Source organism: Podarcis melisellensis (genome assembly GCF_964234715.1).
Source record: "Podarcis melisellensis genome assembly, chromosome: 15".
Lineage (NCBI taxonomy): Eukaryota > Metazoa > Chordata > Lepidosauria > Squamata > Lacertidae > Podarcis > Podarcis melisellensis.
The window spans coordinates 41133861-41154291 of record NC_138532.1 but is presented as its reverse complement, the minus strand read 5'-3'; the positions used below and the strand labels follow the sequence as shown (position 1 = coordinate 41154291).

General features: G+C 48.0%; 1 protein-coding gene across 1 annotated transcript in view; it reads left to right on the top strand.

The window, feature by feature from the left end:
* Nucleotides 1-20431, top strand: part of DOC2B (double C2 domain beta) — a 122599-nt gene that overhangs the window by 12904 nt on the left and 89264 nt on the right. Inside the window, exon 2 of the mRNA XM_081890572.1 lies at nucleotides 17995-18074. Coding sequence (XP_081746698.1) covers nucleotides 17995-18074 — 80 coding nt within the window. The remainder of the gene's footprint in view (nucleotides 1-17994; nucleotides 18075-20431) is intronic.

Here is a 20431-nt window from a genome sequence, read left to right as displayed (position 1 = left end):
CTATTTCTGGGTTAGCCGAGTCTGTAACCTGAAGCATCTGTAACCTGAAGTGCCTGTAACCTGAGGTACCACTGTACACCTGTCTGTCCATATCTCCTTCTCATGGGTCAATGTGGTGAAAAAGATACAAGGGTTGCTTCCATGGTGGCCTGGTTTGAGGTTTCTGGAGGGCCTAAAAAACACTCTTGGTGAGTCCCACTCTGCCTCACTGCCACCGTCGCCAGCTGTCGTGCTCCCTCCTCCTCCTTGCTCCCATTGGCTGGCTCACCAAGCAGGCAGCCAATGGGCAAGCTGGCAGGGGTATCTACCGCTTTTGCTGGACCAGGCGGAGAGGCAGATAAGCATTCGGGTTGCAGTGGTGAGAAGGAGGAAGAGGTGGAGATCCTTGTTCGTGGGGCCGCCTGTTCTGGCATGGGCCCTCGTGCAATGTCCAACAAAGCCTGCAGGGTCATTTTTTTTTTTAAAAAATTGCATTTCCCTATATGCAGTTGCACTTGGATGCAGCAGCCACATGTCAGGAGAAAACATTTTATTTTCTGCTTGGCTCTTATCACCAGAAGCCGCTCCACTTTGCTGAAAGCCCTCTCCGGAAAGTTCCGGGAGGGTGGGGAAGCCATTGTGGTGAGCCGCAGGGTTTCATTTTCCAGGAGGATCGAAGAGCAAGGAGGTTCACGGTCTACATTGCTCTTGTTTATTTCTTATCCAGGGAATTTTCAAATGAGCTCCCTGGCAGAAACGGAATCCAAAGTAGGTGTTTCAATGGGGAGTCGTCCGAGACAAGGCATTAAACAAAAGCTCCATCCATCCGCCACTCTGAAGGTTACTGATCCTGTCTTTTCTGCGGGAGAGAGAGAAGAGAGAGAGCTAATCCAGGCAGGCCCCTATCAGCCTCCTCTAGCTGTTCCTGTCAGATCCTCTTGGCACAAACAAAAACAGATTATCTTGGTGGTGGCTGGGCTGATACGTTAGACTTTTGAAAACTTGCCAGCTTTGTGTTCCAAATAAACTGGGCGGTGTGCCCTTTCTGCTGTCGTTGCAGAATGCAGAAAGCCTCGGAGCACATGCAGAGTGTTGCCCTTTATCACGGAATAATAGTGGCCACCCTCATACATTATGGTTACCAGATTTTTTCCCAATGAATCCGGGGACACTTTTTTTTTTTTTAAAGCTGAGTAGCAACAGGGAGTCAGTAGTGGGGATGGTGAGGCAAAAGACCCTGGGCCCAAGCACACATGCATATTGTATAAAGGTGCAAAGCCCTTCTTTCATACCCTGTGAAACATAAATGCGCAGTTTTATAAAAAAACTGGGCAACAGCTGCCGGCCCGTGACTCCCGAGCCTTCCCCGATCAGTCAAAATGAGGAATGGGGCAGGAGATTGCGGAAGGCTCAGGAGTCATGGGCCGGTGGCTGTTGCCCGGTTTTTTAAAAATCTCTGCGCATTTATGTTTCACAGGGTGCAAAAAAGGGCTTTGCACCTTGCCTGGCAGAGAAACCACGCACCTTGCGCCCCTCCTGGGCAACACCCCCCCCCCCGTGACTCCCGAGCCTCCCCTGATCTGTCAAAACAAAGGGGGCAGGAGATCTGTACTGCCGGACGTCCCCGGTTCAGCTTTGGCAGTGGCAGCGGCAGTGAGCAGCTCCTGAAGCCAGCCAGAGCCCACTGCGCTACCAGGCTGGCTCCGGGCTGCTGAGGCTGCCGCTGCCACTTTTCCCGGGGACAGATTTGCAAATCTGGGGACTGTACCCAGGAACCGGGGACATCTGGTAACCCTAATGCACATTGAGGGTTGAGATAGAGAGAAGGTTTCTGGGTTGGAGGACAGAGATGGGACCCTTTCCTCAGCCCAAGTACCGTGTCCCTCCCTCCCTCCCTCCCTCCCTCCCTCCCTCTCTTTCTTTCTTTCTTTCTTTCTTTCTTTCTTGCATTTATATCCCACCTTATTCTCCAAGGAGCTCAAGGTGCTGCACATGTTTCTCCCCTCCTCATTTAATCCCCACGACGACCCTGTGAGGTAGGCTGAGGGGCAGTGAGTGGCCCAAGGTAGCCAAGTGGGGGCGGGATTTGAACCCTGGTCTCACAGGTCTCTGTCAGTGGGACAAGAATCAGGAGCAGGTGGAACAGCAGACGCGGCTTTTCCTTATTGCTCTCTCATCAAGTTTCAGATCTCTCCATCAATTTATAGGGTTGATTCTGGGAATCCCACAATTTCTAAGCGGAAATTCCGTTATCCATAGTTCTACATCAGTTTGAGATTTATTTATTTTTAAAGTCCTCGTGAAAATCCATTGGTATTTTAATACACATCCACCCTAATAGGCACATTTTTTTTTGCAAAGCAATGTTCATTATTATGCTTTCGATTTATTTCCTGCCTACTCTTCGCCATCAGGTCCCAGGGCGGGTTGTGCCATTTTAAAATCCAGTCTTAAAAACAGTTAATACAAATTACAAAAGCGGGAATAGGGTGCACCCTGAAAATAAATATCTTAGGTGCTGAAGGCCAGGGTAAAGAGGTGCACCTCCAGCATCTGAGGACAGCTCAGCCCCCCCCCCAAGTATGTGGGGATGGGGCTGAGCCCCCCCGCCCCAGTCTTGAGGGGCAGGTCCCTCAAGGCCTCCCTGTGGAACCTCTCTACAGCAGCAGAGGGCCTTATTGGAGAAGCCCCCCCAATGACTTGTGGAACTCAGTGCCACTGGATGAAAATGATGTAGCGCCTCCCCCTTGCCTCTTAGTGTTTCCCCCAGGTAATCCCATCCCACCCCCCCAGGAGCAGTACCTCCCACTTTGGAAACCTAGATAAACAGATAAAAGATCTGCATTGATAGTTGCACTGCAGCCCTAATTATAATAGTAGGCAAAGGGACCCCTGACCATTAGGTCCAGTCGTGGCCAACTCTGGGGTTGTGGCGCTCATCTCGCTTTATTGGCCGAGGGAGCCGGTGTGCAGCTTCCGGGTCATGAGGCCAGCATGACGAAGCCGCTTCTGGTGAACCAGAGCAGCGCACGGAAACGCCGTTTACCTTCCTGCTGGAGTGGTACCTATTTATCTACTTGCACTTTGACGTGCTTTCGAACTGCTAGGTTGGCAGGAGCTGGGACTGAGCAATGGGAGCTCACCCTGTCGCGGGGATTCAAACCGCCGACCTTCTGATCGGCAAGCCCTAGGCTCAGTGGTTTAGACCACAGCACCACCCGTGTCCCATAATTATAATATTACTGCATAATCTTTGAAGGGACCCAGCATTTCTGAATTTGCCACTCCACTGCTAGTCACACACCCCTGCCCCAAATCTTGCTTGATAGCAGACTGTGGTCTCCAGAAATGGTGTGCTCTGTGTGTGAGAGCGAGAAAGAGAAAACAGGAAAATAAAAATAAAAGCGGATTTAGAGGGGGCATTAGGCCAACAAGATCTTTTTTTTTCAGTCCGCTGCATCCAGCGCGAGACAGATAATTAATACCATTGTCACGGTGTCTAAAGTGGATTGAGGTTCTGTGTCCAAATGCACATGTTGTTACCATTGTTCGCATTAATTACTTAATTGCTCTCGTTAATGGTCTTAATCCACATTTGCAAAGAGATATTGTTCAAGGGGCGCCTGTCAGGCTGGAGACGAATTGCAGGCCTGCCTCTCCTTGGGGGCGCAGGGGGTCGCCCTCCCCACACCAGCGTCCCTGCACCCCAGTGATTCTCAAATGCTTGCCTTCGTTCTTCCTCGCCTGGAGCCCCAACCAAACGGGAGTCTAAATGGAGAGTTATTGTTGGTTCTCCCGCATCCCGCCAGACCTTTTTCATTCTGGAGGCATTAATAACTTGGTGTCCAGTCACCCCCGCCGCAGATGAGAAATGTCAGTTTCTCTTGTTATTGGAAAAATCTGCAGGAGCCTTGCTTGGCTGCCAGTTTGCAGACAAAGAAGATCTCTCACTCTCCACACAGCCCGATCTGTCTCGAGAAACGTAAGGAGAGACCTTCCTGGATCAGGCTGGTGACCCATGCAGTCCAGCATGCTGTTCTCACGGTGGCCAACCAGGTGCCCCCAAACAGAAACCCACAACCTAAACACAAAAACACACTCCCTTCTCCTGCGGCTTCCGACAATTGCTGTTCAGAAGCACTGCAGCCTCAAACTGCGGAGACAGATCACAGCCCTCCTAGACAGCAGCCATTGATAGACTTTTCCCCTCCCTCCACGAATTTTTCCAGCCCTCTTTTAAAGCCCCCCAACCCAAATTGGTGGTGTAGTGAAGATTCCATCAACGGTGTCTCTCTGAAAATTTTTGCACATCACCCGGGAAGACAGGCAAACTAATATCAGCGTACTGGAAGTAGCAAAGATCACCAGTGTTGAAGCAATGATTCTTCAACATCAACTTGTTTGGACTGGTCATGTTGTGCGGATGCCCGATGATCGTCTTCCAAAGCAACTACTCTATTCTGAACTTAAAAATGGAAAGCGTAATGCTGGTGGTCAACAAAAGAGGTTTAAAGGTTGTCTCAAAGCAAATCTAAAAAAATGTAGTATGAACACCGACAACTGGGAAACACTGGCCTGCGAGTGCTCCAGTTGGAGAACAGCCTTTGCCAAAGGTGTCATGGGCTTTGAAGACACTCGAACTCAGGACGCAAGGGAGAAAAGTGGTAGGCACCTTTGGCAAATCCACACCATGATCAACTCCCATCCGGAAACCCATGTCCCCACTGTGGAAGGAAGTGTGGATCCAGAATTGGCCTCCACAGTCACTTACGGACTCATTGTTAAAAGTGTGTTTATGGAAGACAATCTTACTCAGCTATGAGTGATTGCCAAAGAGATAAGAGATGAGTGTGTGCTAAAACTGCCTCCAGTGCCAAGGTAAACTTTACCTCCGTTGCTCCACCCACTTTTGCCCCTGGCTCCGCCCACCATGGGCTTGTGGCCCCCAGATGGCTGAGCAGGAGGTAATGTGGCCCTCGGCTTGAAAAAAAGATTCCCCACACCTCTGCTGCTTTCCGAGCAAAGTACCCAGATTCAGCTGTGAAACTTTATTCTTTCTTTGATGTGTGTGTGTGTGTGTGTGTGAAAAATGTCTGTCTCTCCTTTCTTCCCCTCTCCCTTCCCACAATGTTTATGCCGAGGGCAGCCAGTGGAGATCAAAGGTTCTCAATCTTATCCCCCTGGAAAGCAGAGCAGTAGTCACCCCAGCCAGGAAGTATTAAACTGTGGCCGTGTGTCGCATTCAAAAACACTGGCGCCAGCTCTCTTGTCTCTCCCTGTCCCTCTCCCAGGGATTTTAGACACCCCTGCAGGAGCGTCGCTGGGTCCTTAAGAGCCGGGGTGGGGGAGTGTTGCACAGACCTGTGGCCCAAATATGCATAAAATGTGCCCTTGCTAATTTACATGGACCGATGATGATTCAGGGGGAGAGGGGAGCCTGCCCTGTTAACAAAGTGAAAAAAACATTAAAATTAAAAGTGGAGGTAGATCAGAGCTCACTTAACCCCACAACTCCCAGGCTGTTTGCTTAGTAGGTCTCTATGCAAGCTCATAAGTCTGCAAGAATGTTGTGCAGAGTACTCTATCAACTATCAACTATCTGTCTATCTATCATCTATCTATCATCTATCTATCTATCTATCTATCTATCTATCTATCTATCATCTATCTATCTATCTATCTATCTATCTATCTATCTATCATCTAGCTATCTAGCTATCTATCATCTATCTATATCTATATCTATCTATCTATCATCTATCTATATCTATCTATCTATCTATCTATCTATCTATCTATCTATCTATCTATCATCTATCTATCTATCTATCTATCTATCTATCTATCATCTATCTATCTATCTAATCTATCTATCATCTATCTATCTATCTATCTATCTATCTATCTATCTATCTATCATCTATCTCTATCTATCTATCATCATCTATCTCTCTATCTCTCTATCTCTCTATCTCTCTATATCTCTATCTCTATCTATCTAAAAACAGCATGCTGGATCAGGCCAGTGGGAAACCTGTAAGCAGGATTTGAGCACAACACCCCTTTCCTTTTTTGTGGTTTGCTGCAATAAGAATTCAGAAGCATCGCTGCCTTTTGCTGTGGAGGCAGAGTAGGGCCATTGTGGCTAAAAGTTGTTGTTAGCGTCATCCTCCATGAAACTGCCCAATCCTCTTCTAAAGCCATCCATGGGCCAGCTAGAATGGCTCAGTTGGTAGAACATGAGACAAAGAGTCTCATGGGTTGCGGGTTCGAGTTCTAAGTCGGGGGTTGGACTAGATGGCCCTCAGGGTTCCATCGAACCCAACAATTCTACGCTTCTGTGTCGTGGAAGGCGCAGTGCCGTCCTTCACAACCCTTCCCCGTCCCTCACAGCTCTCCTAGTGCTGATTTTTTTAAAAAAGGAGTAAGCACAACATATATATTTTATTTCATCCACATCGTACAATGTAAAGGTCAGCGCTGGGGAGTCGGCAATGGCTTGGAGGCCTGCCGACAATGCAGGTTTTCTATTCCTTAACTTTTAACGAATTGCCTCTCTTCTTCTTTTTTCCCTTTTCAAAAGATCGCCTCTCCAATTAAAAGCACCATCGGAGGCTTAATGTCAAATTTGGAGCTTGGCAGGGAGGGCAGTTTGTGTGTGTGTGTGCCTTGCCAAGGGCTGTGGCAGGACGAGAGCCAGTCTCTTGAATGGCAAAACTTCCTAGCTTTTCAAACAATGTCTGGCATGGACGTTTTCTCGAGTCTCTTGTGAGCATCAGTACAGAACTGTGTCACAGAGGTCCAGGCCTCTCTGTCTGGTCCTTGGGCCTTAGATCAGAAGAGTGCTGCTGGATCAGCTTGATGGCACACTCTCCAACATTCCTCAGATGAACAAAGGGACATTTCTCCTTTCCTGCCGACTGGCCCTCCTCGACCCACCCCCCATTTTTGTGTGTGTCCCCCTTCCCTGCAGAGTATTTCCTCTTACCATCAGCCTGCTGAATTTCTCCATCCTGTGGCATAAAGGAGATAAACAGCTGTCGACCCTTCGCTATCTGCTATGTGTTACCTGGAAAAGGGGGAGGATGTTAGGATATTGATGTTCTGATCCACATTTCCTCTTACTACTACAATGGGCCACAACACACATGCCAGCCTGAGAAAAACCCTAAATCCCAATTTTATTTTATTCTTTGGTAGACCTACAAGAAGAAAAGCACATGACAATAAATGAATTTTAGAAAGAGGTAAGATTAGAGGAGGGAGGCGCTGTGGGTTAAACCACAGAGCCTAGGACTTGCCGATCAGAAGGTCAGCGGTTCGAATTCCCGTGACGGGGTGAGTTCCCGTTGCTCTGTCCCTGCTCCTGCCCACCTAGCAGTTCAAAAGCACGTCAAAGTGCAAGTAGATAAATAGGTACCACTCTGGTGGGAAGGTAAACGGCGTTTCCATGCGTGGCTCTGGTTCTCCAGAAGTGGCTTAGTCATGCTGGCCACATGACCCGGAAGCTGTACGCCGGCTCCTTCGGCCAATAAAGCGAGATGAGCGCCGCAACCCCAGAGTTGTCTGCGACTGGACCTAATGGTCAGGGGTCCCTTTACCTTTTAAGATTAGAGGACGCACAAAGTGTTTTTGTTTTTTTAAATCAAGACTCTGTCCCTCTGCTCTGCTCCCCCCTTTTTTCCTGCCCAGGACAGCTCTGCCCTCTGCCTGCCCCTCAGAACCAGCATGGCAGGCAGGGTTGGGCCTCAGCCTCTCTTCCTCCTCGCTGGCTCTCCAGCAGCCACTACCCTTTGCCCAAGGGAGGCAGAGTCTGTAGAGAGGCAACGGGACAGGCGTCGGCTCATCTTCCTCCCCGAGTTCGGCCGTGGCAGCGCTGGCAGAGGAAATAGGGACATCCCAGAATCATATCAGAAGCTGGGGTGGCTTTCGTAATTCCGGGACTGTCCCTGGAAAGTCAGGACACTTGGAGGGTATGTGATGGCCTATTTAACCCAGCCCCCTGTCCAGCGCCAAGGGCCTTCTGGCGGTTCCCTCGCTGCAAGAAGTCAAGTTACAGGGAACCAGGCAGAGGGCCTTCTCGGTGGTGGCACCCGCCCTGTGGAACACCCTCCCATCAGATGTCAAAGAGAACAACTACCAGACTTTTAGATGACATCTGAAGGCAGCCCTGTTTAGGGAAGCTTTTAAGGTTTAATAGGTTATTGTATTTTTGTGTTCTGTTGGAAGCCACCCAGAGTGGCTGGGGAAACCCAGCCAGATGGGCGGGGTATAAATAAATTATTATTATTATTATTATTATTATTATTATTATTATTATTATTATCACAAAGGCTGACCTAGGATCTGAGCACAAGAGCAATCTCCTCTTCCATCCCTCTCTCCTGTGGCAGGGAGTTCCATAGTTTAGCTGTGTGTGGCATGAAGGAGCCCTTTCTTTATCCATCCTGTATCTTCCAACATTTTGACGCCCTCTCACCCATCCTTACAAGGGGAGGAGAGTCCGACCGCCCTGCACCCAGCCGGATTTTACCCTTCTCTTCCAATGCTAGGCCGACTTGTGAAATGTGGGTCATCGCTGAAGGCGCTCTGGCCTGGCCGAGTCGAAAAAAGAGGAAAATGGCTAAGTCCTCTCTCACGCAGCAGCTGGGAGGTTCAAGGTGACTTTGGGATTGGCGTGGGGAGGGCGGAATCCCTTAGCACTGATTCTCCACTCATCCATCACCTGAGCTCTGCCTCCTTGCTTAGGATCAGAGCTTCTTAAGCAAAAAAAGGCTTAGCCAGAGGTGAGGACACTCAAGGGCGATTGCAAGCCTGTCCAAGGTGCGAGAGGAGCAGATGGTCTGTGGCGTGTGGCTGCAGAGGGGGCTTTAAGCTGCACTGCCTCAGAGCTTGTGCCGGCCGAAGTAGGTTTTATTATATGGCTATTGAGGGGATGGATCCGTCCATTCACACCCACAGCTTCTCTGTCTTTCTGCATTAGCTTGCAATTTTTCCCCTTCTGAAAAGTCACCTGCGTTTCAGTGCAAATTCCGCCTACATGCTTTGGAATGCAGTTTCGTTTTATTTATTTATCACATTTATCTCCCACCGGTTTTTCCTCTCCAGGTGGTGTGTACACAGTTCTGATCCTCTCCTCATTTAACACCTCATTTAATTAGGTTAAGCTGCTGAGGGATTGATTGTTAAACCGCTCTCAGAACCGTAGCTCTGGGAGGGGACATGGGGTCTCCCTGACAACCTTCAGCGCCCTCATCAAACTACAGCTCCCAGAATTCTTTGAGGGAGGAAGAGATTGTGCTTTAAATGTATGGTGTGGATGTGGCCTAAATCTCACTGAACACCGTACGAAAACAGCCACCATTCAGTGGGTCTGTTGCACAATGCTCACTCTATTTCTTATCCTTTCCCACAAAAAAAATGCCTTGTCCACACAGGCGCACTGAGCCTGCCCCCTGCCCTAGATGGCTTTTGAAAGGAAACCAGAGAAGCTCAATTTTTAAAATTAATTTTGAACCTTAAAGGGTGACTGCTAATCACAATGACTATATGCAAACTCCGGATTCAGGAGGAGTCAACAAGACTCTGACCCAGCAGGGCTCTTCTTAAGTCCCTATACAGAGAACTGGGAAACACTTAATGCATGCAGTTCTCCTCTCTTACTTCTCTTCACAACCTTGAGGACTAGCCTCTTGGCTTCCAAAATAAACACATTCTGAGTTTTTCAGGATGTACACACCACAAGTGCACATGATCTGTATGGACCTGGTCATCCAGATTGCATTAGTCCATTGCGCAAATGCTTAACTACTAGTCGTAATAAGTAGATGTAGTTAATACTACTACTCTGGCCTTAATCCCTTAGCCCTTGAACTTGGAAGAAAACGCAGAAGGAGGTCCTATCATCCCCCACCCCAGGGCCTTCCAGCCCAGATAATGTGTGTTTTACTGGGTTTATTAGATGGGGATGACACATGGCCATTGCAATCCTTCCTGCCCCAGGTGACAGGAGCCAATGGCTGTGGAATGGGGTAATTGCCCTTTACGTCTGCAGGCAGTTCTTCAGAGGGCAAGGGACCAAAAGCAGGACCAGACCAGCCACACTCTGCAGAAGCAATAGCTCCCCCTGGTGGAGGGAGGCTGCTACAACCAGCAGCTTTCACAGTGCTCTGTCCAGGGTCCTGAACTGCCTTGCCTTGGGAGGCAATGGGCGGTGGATACCCCTACTAGTAGGAAAATCTCAACTCTCACAAGGGAGAAGTCACAGCTGTTAAATGAGTTTACATGTGTCAGAACAAAGTTGGGTAGGGTTAGTTTTCCATAAATGTTAAGTCCAGGCTTCCCAAATTGGCTGGTATTGACTCTCTGGGGTTGATGCAGAAGGGTGAATTACGGTAAGACCAAGGGGGTCAAATGGGCTTAGGCATGTGGAAAATAAGTTGATGAGGTTTAATCCCCCCAAAATAATTCAAAAAACTATGAGCCTCAGAAATAAAGGGCATGAGCGTGTACAGAGCGCACCTCCCTTGGCAATGAGGAACGTCTGCATGGTAGCAAAGCATAAAATTTACATTTTATGATTCCTAGCAGTGGTGATGGGTAATTAATACACATTGATTGGATATCAATTATTTCTTGATTTTATTTCATTTGGGTTGGGGGTCAATGACAATTTCACAAGCTTATCAAGGGTTCAGTGAACTCAGAGGTTCTCAGACTTAAGTAATTTAAAATGGTGGAGAAACCCCAACTTCCCTCATTCCTGTTGCCAAAGTCTTTATTTCCTTTAAGAGCATGAGACCCTTCTGCAATATCTGGAAAACATTCCTGCCCACATCTCATTTTGTATAGAAAGGTTCTGTCTACTATCTGTCAACTTGTTTTTATTATTGCTTGTTAGCTGCCCTGAGCCTGGCCTTGGCTGGGGAGGGCGGGGTATAAATAAAAATTATTATTATTATTATTATTATTATTATTATTATTATTAACCTACCCACATCAGCCAACCCCACGACCCACCAACTCACCTACCTACCGTGGTTTGACCATCTCAAACCCACTCCCCATTGAAGGAGTAGCAGGATAAATGAGGAAGGATTAAAGTTTGTAGATGTTCAACAAACTACTAAACAGCTGCTAAACATTTCCCCCCTGGGTGTGACTGTGTGCATCCATGAGGACCAGAAACTTGGAAAAAAATCTAAAAAGTTGGTTCCAAAGTGTTCTGGCCCAAACTTTCAGACCAGGAGGGGCCCACGTCATCGGCCCATTTTTGCTTTGTGAAACTGTGCTTAATGCATTGGGGGGGGGGATGCCTGGAGGAGCTCAGCAGCCGTGACAAACCAAAGACTGCCTCCTTCTCCTGCCAAGGGAGACAGACTGCATTTCTCAGTTCTGCTCACTTTTTTCCTTAAAAAAACACACAAAACAAGGCAGGGAGAGAGAAAGCAAATGTAGATACATAAAAAAGAGCATCTGCTTCAATGTTTTGGTTCCTTTTATAATCGCGTGTGTTGCTGAACAGAGACTAGTGCCTTCCCTTTCACCTGAGGGTGGAGGGAATTGTCACCATCTTCCTGGGCTGAAAACAAACAATCAATTCTCTCCTTTCTTTCAAACCCAGCCTGTGGATTTACGCTTGGCATTCATTCGCTTGCGCACAAATAGAAGGCTGCATGTGATCATTCCAGAACAGAAGAGGGTGGTGCTCATTGAGACTGGTGGGGTGGGAAACAGGCAAGGCTCACACCTCCGTAGGAGAGCATCTGCTTGGCGGGTAGAAGGTCCCCATTTCAATTCCTGGCATTTCCAGGTAGGGCTGGGAACGTCCCCTGCCTGAAACCCTGGAGAGATGCTGCCAGTCAGCGTAGGCCATGGGTAGGCAAACTAAAGCCTGGGGACCAGATCCAGCCTAATCACCTTCTAAATCCAGCCCACAGATGGTCCAGGAATTTTTACATGAGTAGAATGTGTCCTTTTATTTAAAATGCATCACTGGGTTATTTGTGGGGCCTGTCTGGTGTTTTTACATGAGTACAATGTGTGCTTTTATTTAAAATGCATTTTTGGGTTATTTGTGGGGCTTAGGAATTCATTCATTTTTTCCCTTCAAAATATAGTCCAGCCCCCCACAAGGTCTGAGGGACAGTGGACCGGCCCTCTGCTGGAAAAGTTTGCTTACCTCTGGTGTAAGCAATACTGAGCTAGATGGAGCAATGACCTGACTCTGTGTTAGGCAACTCCCAGTGTAGGTGGAGCAAGAACCTCTTACAGACAGAGCTCCATCCTCTTTTCCTATGTGCTCTACAAGCACCCCACTGGAATTGAGGAGGAGGGAGCTGCCAGCCAGTGCCACCCCTTGGACAAACTGGGAGTCAGAAGCCAGGCGGGTGGGAGCTACTGAGGCTGGTGGAGCAGGCCCCATTCATGCCAATGGTCTAGCCTCCACCTTTCCAAAAGTCCCCTAGTATGGGCACAATTCCAGCAGGCAGCTGAGTTCGAATCCAGTTGTTAATCACAATCATGGAGGGTAAGGTTATCAATGGTGGCTGGCTGTGATGGTGACATGGAGCCTCCAGTGACAGAGGCAGTCTACCTATGAATACTGGGAATCTGCCAGTGGGGACAGCTGCCACTGCACTCAGATGACCCAGCAAGGCTCTTCCTATGTGTGTCTGTGTGTCTCTGTGTGTGTCTGGTTAAACCTCGCAAGCCTCATCTCCATATAAACAGAGCAATTTTCAAAGGATGTCCTCCCAGAGACGCTTTTGCAAAACACTGGAAAATAAATCTGCTGTTTGCTTGCCGTAATGGGAATCTTAACGAGGCCCTGAGGATTGATCTCCCCCATCCAATTTTAATAGGCCGGGTTTAGCTTCACAGAGTGGTGGCAGAAGGGGGGGGGAGGAAAACTGCCACCTTCCGTTGGGCTGGGAGCTTAGTGGCCGGAAAAAACACACCATCATTTGCTCCAGAAACCGTGCAGGATCAGGGCCCGGCAGCAGGTGTGCCACCAAAATGGAATGACCTTTGCCAAGGGCTGTCATCCAATTAAAAAAACAAACAAACCATGCACACCCCAGCCTCCCAGAGCAATGGAAGGAGCCAGGGATAGTTACTTTCCATTTTGCAGGGTCAAAGGGGGATTGTTCCACAGGCTGGCTGGCTGCCTGTCTTGCAGAGAGGCAGGCAAAGCTGCTCCCTTCCATTTTCTGGATCCAGAGGCAGAAGGAAGTGTTCAGCTCCATGGCCTTTGGCAGCCAGACCCTTCCACTGTATCCAGGCCCACGATACTGGCTGCAGAATGAGGCCATTGCCAGTGTCTTGAGTGCCAAACACCAGCTGTCCAGAATCAGTTGCTCCTTTAAAAAAAAAATTAAATCATTAAGACAGCAAAATAATAGATTCCCACAAATAAGGCACAATAAAGAGAATAAAGACATCTGCTTGCAAATGCTAACCGTATTACAACAAATTGAAGGCGGCATGAGGCTGAGCATTACCATTAAAGTTGCTTTTTCCAGTGCATCACAAAGAATACCCATTTTTCTACAAACTTATTAGCTTGATTTATGTGTGCTCTTTCCTAAGTTAATTTAATCATTGTTACTATAGACCAAATCATGTCAAGCCATTCACATACACTTGCTTTTTTTAAAAGAAGAAGACTTTCCATCTCATTTGCATGTCCAGAACCTTTGTGTCCCTGTTTATCGGTGTCCTTTCCTAACCTGGGGCTGGGGATTGGAGGATCTGAACTCAGTACTATGCAGCCAGGGGCTGGGGAATGAGCCCAGGTTGTTAGCTGTGGGGAGTGGGTGTCTTGGATTCGATTTCCACTCCAGTCCTGACACCTGGTGAGCATGGTCTCACCTGCATCATCATCACCATCACTTATTATTTATACCCCGCCCATCTGGCTGGGCTTCCCCAGCCACTCTGGGTGGCTTCCAACATAATATTAAAATACAGTAATGCCTCAAACATTAAAAGCTTCCCTAAACAGGGCTGCCTTCAGATGTCTTCTAAAAGTCTGGTAGTTGTTGTTCTTTTTGACATCTGGTGGGAGGGCGTTCCACAGGGTGGGTGCCACCACCGAGAAGGCCCTCTGCCTGGTTCCCTGTAACCTCACTTCTCGCAGGGAGGGAAGCGCCAGAAGGCCCTCGGAGCTGGACCTCAGTGTCTGGGTAGAATGATGTGGTGGAGATGCTCCTTCAGATATACTGGACCGAGGCCGTTTAGGGCTTTAAAGGTCAGCACCAACACTTTGAATTGTGCTCGGAAACAATACATTTAAAGCAGCATTTTACCACTTTTAAGCAGTCGTGGCTTCCCTAAAAGAATTCTGGGATCTGTAGTTAGTTCTGGGCGCTGAGATTTCATAGATGACCCTCTTTTCCCCTCACAGAGGTATAGTCCCTGAGAAGAAGGATTTGGTGGCTAAACCCCTTTGGGAATCGTAGCCCCGCAAGTGGAATAGGGGTACTTTCACAGCTCCCGGCACCCATAAAAAACTACAGTTCCCAAGATTCTTTGAGGGAAGCTGTGACTGTTTAAAGTGGTACTATAAATGGATTAATAGCTGTGTCTGTTGTCTCCAGACCAGATAATTTATTATGATCAAAGACTAGCTCTCATAACATAACACAATAAAAACAGTGTGTCCCTTGTCTCCTATTTGAAGAACTTCCATATGACAGGCTTCTATCATTTGAAGGGCATCCTTTCAGAATGTGGGACCCCAGGCGTGTGTGTGGAACTGGGGGTGTCAACCTTTTTTGGGGGGTGCATTCTGAAAGAGCACCCACTTTCCTCCCCTAGTCTCTCCGCTCACCCCTCCTTCCCTCCAGCTGTCGATCTTTCTATGATTTTTCAGGCTCAGATCAGTCAGCTGGGCGCAGGCTTGAGTCTTGAAAAACCCATAGAGCTGGAAGAAGAAGCGGGAAAGAGTGTCACTTTTTCAACTTCAACTCTATGCACTTTTTAAAGGGGGGAAGTCATTACCCTTGCCACCTTGTGACCAAGCGGGCAGGGATCAGGGCCCCGGGGGGCTGTGGGAGTGCCAAAAGAAGTCCTCATCCCTCATTGGGCAACTTTGGGTGCAGAAACAATCGACACTTTTCCTTTGTCCATCAACAGTTAGCCTGTAGTGCAGGGGTCAGCAAACTTTTTCAGCAGGGGGCCGGTCCACTGTCCCCCAGACCTTGTTGGGGGGCCAGACTATATTTTGAAGGGGGGGGAATGAACAAATTCCTATGCCCCACAAATAACCCAGAGTTGCATTTTAAACAAAAGGACACATTCTACTCATGTAAAAACATGCCGATTCCCGGACCGTCCGCAGGCCTGATTTAGAAGGTGATTAGGCCAGATCCAGCCCCCGAGCCTTAGTTTGCCTACCCATGCCCTAGTGGGTAGGCTGAGCAGGCAGGCAACTCACCTTTGTCACAGTAAAGGGCGATGCACTGCATTCCTAATTTAAGTCGCAAGAATTATTTCTAAATCTGCAGCTGAACATGGACCTAAGCATATTGGTGTCCCCTTTTTTTCTTGGACGGCCAACCTCCACCTGCCCTCACTGGAATAGGCGGTAATGGCCACCAACTCGGATGGCTTTAAAAGAGGACGAGGCAAAGTCATAGAGGGGGGAAAAGCCATGGATGGCTACTAGTCACAATGCTGCTGTTTTAGCCCCGCTTGTGGGTGTCCTGTTGGGGGCACCTGTTGGGCCTCTGTGACAACAGAATCTTGGAGAAGATGGGTGTGATAGGAATTTTGAGGTCTTATATTGTGATAGGAATTTCGAGGTCTTAGATATATGTTAAATGTTCATAAGTGTACCAACCAAGCAGGTACATAGATCAGCACAGGAAGACCGACCTGGAACCATTTTTGATTCCCAAACTGACCTCAATTATTTCTCTGCAAGGTCAATTCTCCCCATTGTCTCTTTCCTCACAAATCCTGTCTGAAGGGCACATTTAAGATATGAATAGGGTGTGAGCCTGTGACATGGCCCGGGAACTAAGTAGTTATCATTACAAAAGACTGGCCAGGCTCCCCAGGCAATCCAGTCAAGTGACCATTAAACAGGTAACCTGGCAGACAGGAGGTAGACAAAACACTCAGATTTCTGCTGTAGACCGCCCTTTCTGTGATGTAGGTATGATGTATCTGGAGGTGGTGGTCTTGAGCTACACCCCTTCTTTGATGTATGTATGATGTTTCTGGGGTTGGTCTTGGACTCCAGGGAGGGATTTTAAAATGTCTATGTAAGGGCAGGCACACCTTGGTTCTGGTTCCTCCTCCCTCCTGCATGTGAGGGGAGCACCCTGTTGCAACAGATCAATAAAGATCAGGCTTACTAGCTGCTTTGCTTCTCAATATTCTCTGGTTGGCCTCTGTTATTTTCTCCTACCAATAGGGAACCTACGTAAGGACTCTGGAATACCCCATAAGGTAAAAAGGGCAGATTTTTGTTTACAACAATGGGTCCCCAGTTTGATCCACCAGATCTCTTCTTATCTTCTTAACCCTTCCAAGTTGGGGAACCTGACCATCTCAGGTCAAGGTCACGAAAGGTTCTCCAATGGTACCAAAAATTTAATATGCCTATATATTATTTTAAGAAACAAAACAGCACAGCAGGGAATTGGGAAGTCCAGCGCTGCCATTTACAACCTATTCATCATTTCTGCAAATCAGCATCCTTATCCCACCCTGTTCCTCTCAAATTTTCCCCCTTTTAAAAAATATGCGGTGCTAAATTTAACCAGCTTATTGGCACAGTCATCCCTCTCCTCTCTCCCCCCCCAACCCCCACACATCGCACCCACCTTATTTTCCCTCCACCATTCTGCCAAAGACCGGCTCTGAGTATGTTTTGAGAGAGAAAACCAACAGGGTGTCTTTCTGCTTCAATCAATAATCTCTTGTGTGGGAACAAACAGGCCCTCAAATTAAAGAGGCTGGGCTCGCGAGGATTGCGTGGGAGCAGTGTGCAGGCATGGAATCCGCAGCAGAGCTTTTAGTTGCCCCCCATCCCTCCATCATTTTAAGAAGGCAAGTTTCTAGCCCTCATGGGGCATTCTGAGAAAAGGTGCCTTGGAATTTGGTACTGGGCAATCTCAGGAGTAAGCTCAGAGGCCTTCTGAAGTGAGGTGGGCAGTAGATGGACAAAATTGAATTTAAAAGCCAGAGCAAGGAGGGGTAACATCTGGGAAACTCCCCTCCCCCGGCTATCATTGGACTCCAGCTACCATCACCCCTAGCCTGCATGGCCAATGGCAGAGGATTCTGGGAGTTGTAGTCAAACAGCAGCTGAAAGGCTGCAGGTTCCCCATCCTTACAACAGAGGAAAATATCCAATGGAATGTCAAACATTCATTACTTAGAGGTAGACTTCCTTTGAGCACTGAAATTCCATGTAACTAAGCCATCCCCCACAAGTTTGTTTAATGTAAATCCCAGGACTATCGTCACATCTTGTGGAGGTGAGTTCCACACATCAATATGATAAAGATGTTGCACGTTTCCCCCTCTCCCCCACCTCCTTTTATTCTTTCGGCCTCTGTTACATGCTGTCTGAAAGCCCTGAAGCAGACTCATTTGCAAACATCTCAGTTCTTGGCAGAACCCTGAACTCGGTGCTTGTTTGCCAATGACAGCTAAGTAGAGCCTCCAGGTTCAAGAGGAGTCTACCCCTTGATGCTAGCTGCCCGACATTCTCCTTGCATTTTTTTGCAAAAATAAAAATTGGTACCTATTACTTGGCTACAGAACTGCAAAATTCAGGAAAAAGTACAAATTGCAAAGGGTGCTTGAGTTTCAACTTACGTAATGTTTTGGGGAGCGCAGATCGGGTTGATCCAAAAGGATCCTGTACCCCTAAAGCTTTTGGTTCCTTTCTTTGACTTGATTTTTTCTCCTGTCATTCTGACTCCGCTTGAATTTATATTTCAAAAAGGGGCAAACACTTCTCTCCTCAATACGTGTCTCCTTTTCATTTTCTTCCAGCTGCCCTGGGGACATTAGATTTCAGCTTGCTGTATGATCAAGAGAACAACGCTCTCCACTGCACTATCAACAGAGCCAAGGTGGGTGTCTGGTAATAGACGTGTTGCTCTAGGGATCAGCCTTCTGTAACTCAGATAGACAGCCTGAAACGATCAAGCCTTCTGCCGAACTCTTGAGGCTCCCGTTAGCCAGCAGTTGTTCAGCCTTTGATCAGTGCCTTGTCATTATTTTATTTATTATTTCATAACATTTATATGCTGCTCAATTGTAAAAGAAACCCTTCCAAGTGGCTTACAAAAAAAAACCCCACAACATTATTAGTAAAAACCATGGAAACATTCAGAAATAGCCGGCATTAAACAAAAACACATCAGTAGTCTGGAGATCTGGGTAGACTTGTCGAAGCAAAAAATGTTTTGTTGTTGTTGTTTAGTCGTTTAGTCATGTCCGACTCTTCGTGACCCCCTGGACCAGAGCACGCCAGGCACTCCATTGACAGCCGCGGCAGCAACCAATCAAATGTCCACCCTGTGCGCTACCCGTGTATAAGACAACCCTCACTTTTTAGCGTAACTTTTAAAGGGGAAAAAACCTAGTCTTATACGCGGGAAAGCAGGGTACACATCCAAAATGACGGAGCGAGTTGGCAGCGCTGCTGGGAAAGTGGGGCAGGGTGTGCGTGTGACGATGAGTAATTTCCCTTCCCGTCCAAAGCAGGTTCCTTAATTGCCGCCTCTGTTACTTTTCTTGTCGATATAGCTTTTCCCAGCCCACACTCCGCAACACCCCACTTCCTGGAGATAATTTGGGGTGTTGTGCTGCCTTCTTCTGCTTTCACAGAGGAAGCTCGAGCCAGAATTTGAATTGAGAGAGGTGGCCGTGGGGAGATGGTGGTCTTCTCCCCCCCCCCCAATAGCTTGTTGGAGGCATTCATACAGCAAAGAAGAGTGGGACCCCTCCCCTGTGCCTCTCCAAGGGAGGAGATGCCAGGGACTGAGCCTGGCACCTTCTGCACACAAAGCAGGTGTTCTAACAGTGGTGTAGCGAGAGGAGCAGCTGTCCAGGTCCATTTTTAAGGGGGTTTGTGTATCTGCTTCCCTCTCCCTGCTGGGAAAACCCTTTCCCACCAACATCTCTGTCGCTGCCGCCTAACCCTGGTAGGAACCGTTTCCAGGTGGGACAGGAGCAACTCCGCTTCCTTTTGGGGGACAGGAAAGGAGGCAGGGAGACTGCGGAGACGAAGGCCAGACCTCAGTGGCTCTCTCCTCCCGCCAGGCCAGGTCCCCCACTTGGCATCTGTCTGTGCCCCGATGGCAACCCACGCTACACCACTGTGCTCTAGCACTGAGTTACGGATCTTTGCCTGAAAATAAAGATTCCAGTCCTCATTAAGGACCGATTCAAATAGGAACACAGGAAGCAGCCTTATTTGCATCAGGCTGTTAGGCCATCTAACTCAATATTGTCGACACTGGCTGGCAGAGGCTTTCCAGAGTTTCAGGCAGGGAACTTTTTCTAGCCCAATCCGGAGAAGACTGAGAGTGTGTCAGGAGCTCGTCCTACTCTTGAGTAGGACCCTGGCAGAGACACATGCCCGACTAGCATGTTCCCTCCCTCCTGGTCAATCGTTCGGGAGCTTCAAAAGCTTTCTTCTGCCTGAACATCACAGCAACCGATGCCAACAGATATTGGCACACTTAGGGATCTGCAGAGTCTTCTCAGTTTGCATAACAGACCTCAGCAACTCAGCATTTTGGCTAATCTACTTTATTTACATATAAACACACACGGAGCACTGCAACATGGCTCCCTCTTTCTCTAGCATCAGACAGCAAAGAGATCCTGTCTCCATCACTTCCCACTCTGTGGAGTCAAAACATATACCCTCATGTGATAGACAACAATCCCATGACTGCAACCATGGAACAGGAATTCTAACAGAGTGAAACTGGGTTCTCCCAGCTAAGCTCTGTTACTGAGCTAAGGCCCTTCCTGTAAATTTAAGCAAGATGCCAGATATTGTGGGTCTGAATTTAAAAGCTCATTGAAATCAGCACAGAGGAAAGTGCCTTATACTAAATCTAGCCCTGGGTCTGACTCTGATATAGCCTTAAAATGAATTTAGATTGTCTGCCTGTGGGAAGGGAGTGTCTTGCCTTGAGTTTATGTAAGCTAGTGTGGGAGCCTTTTTAGCTAAAGTGCAGGGTACAAACAAACATAGTTAAACTGTGGAACTCCCTCCCACAGGAGGAGGCAGTGATGGCCAGTAACCTAGATGGCTTTAAAAGTAGTTTAGACAAATTCATGGCGGAGGAGAGGGCTATTGATAAATGGCTATGCTTCTGAATACCAGTGGCTGGAAAACACAGGAGGGGAGAATTGCTCTTTTGCCCGGATCCTGACTGTGGCCTTTCCAGAGTCATCTGGCTGGAGACTG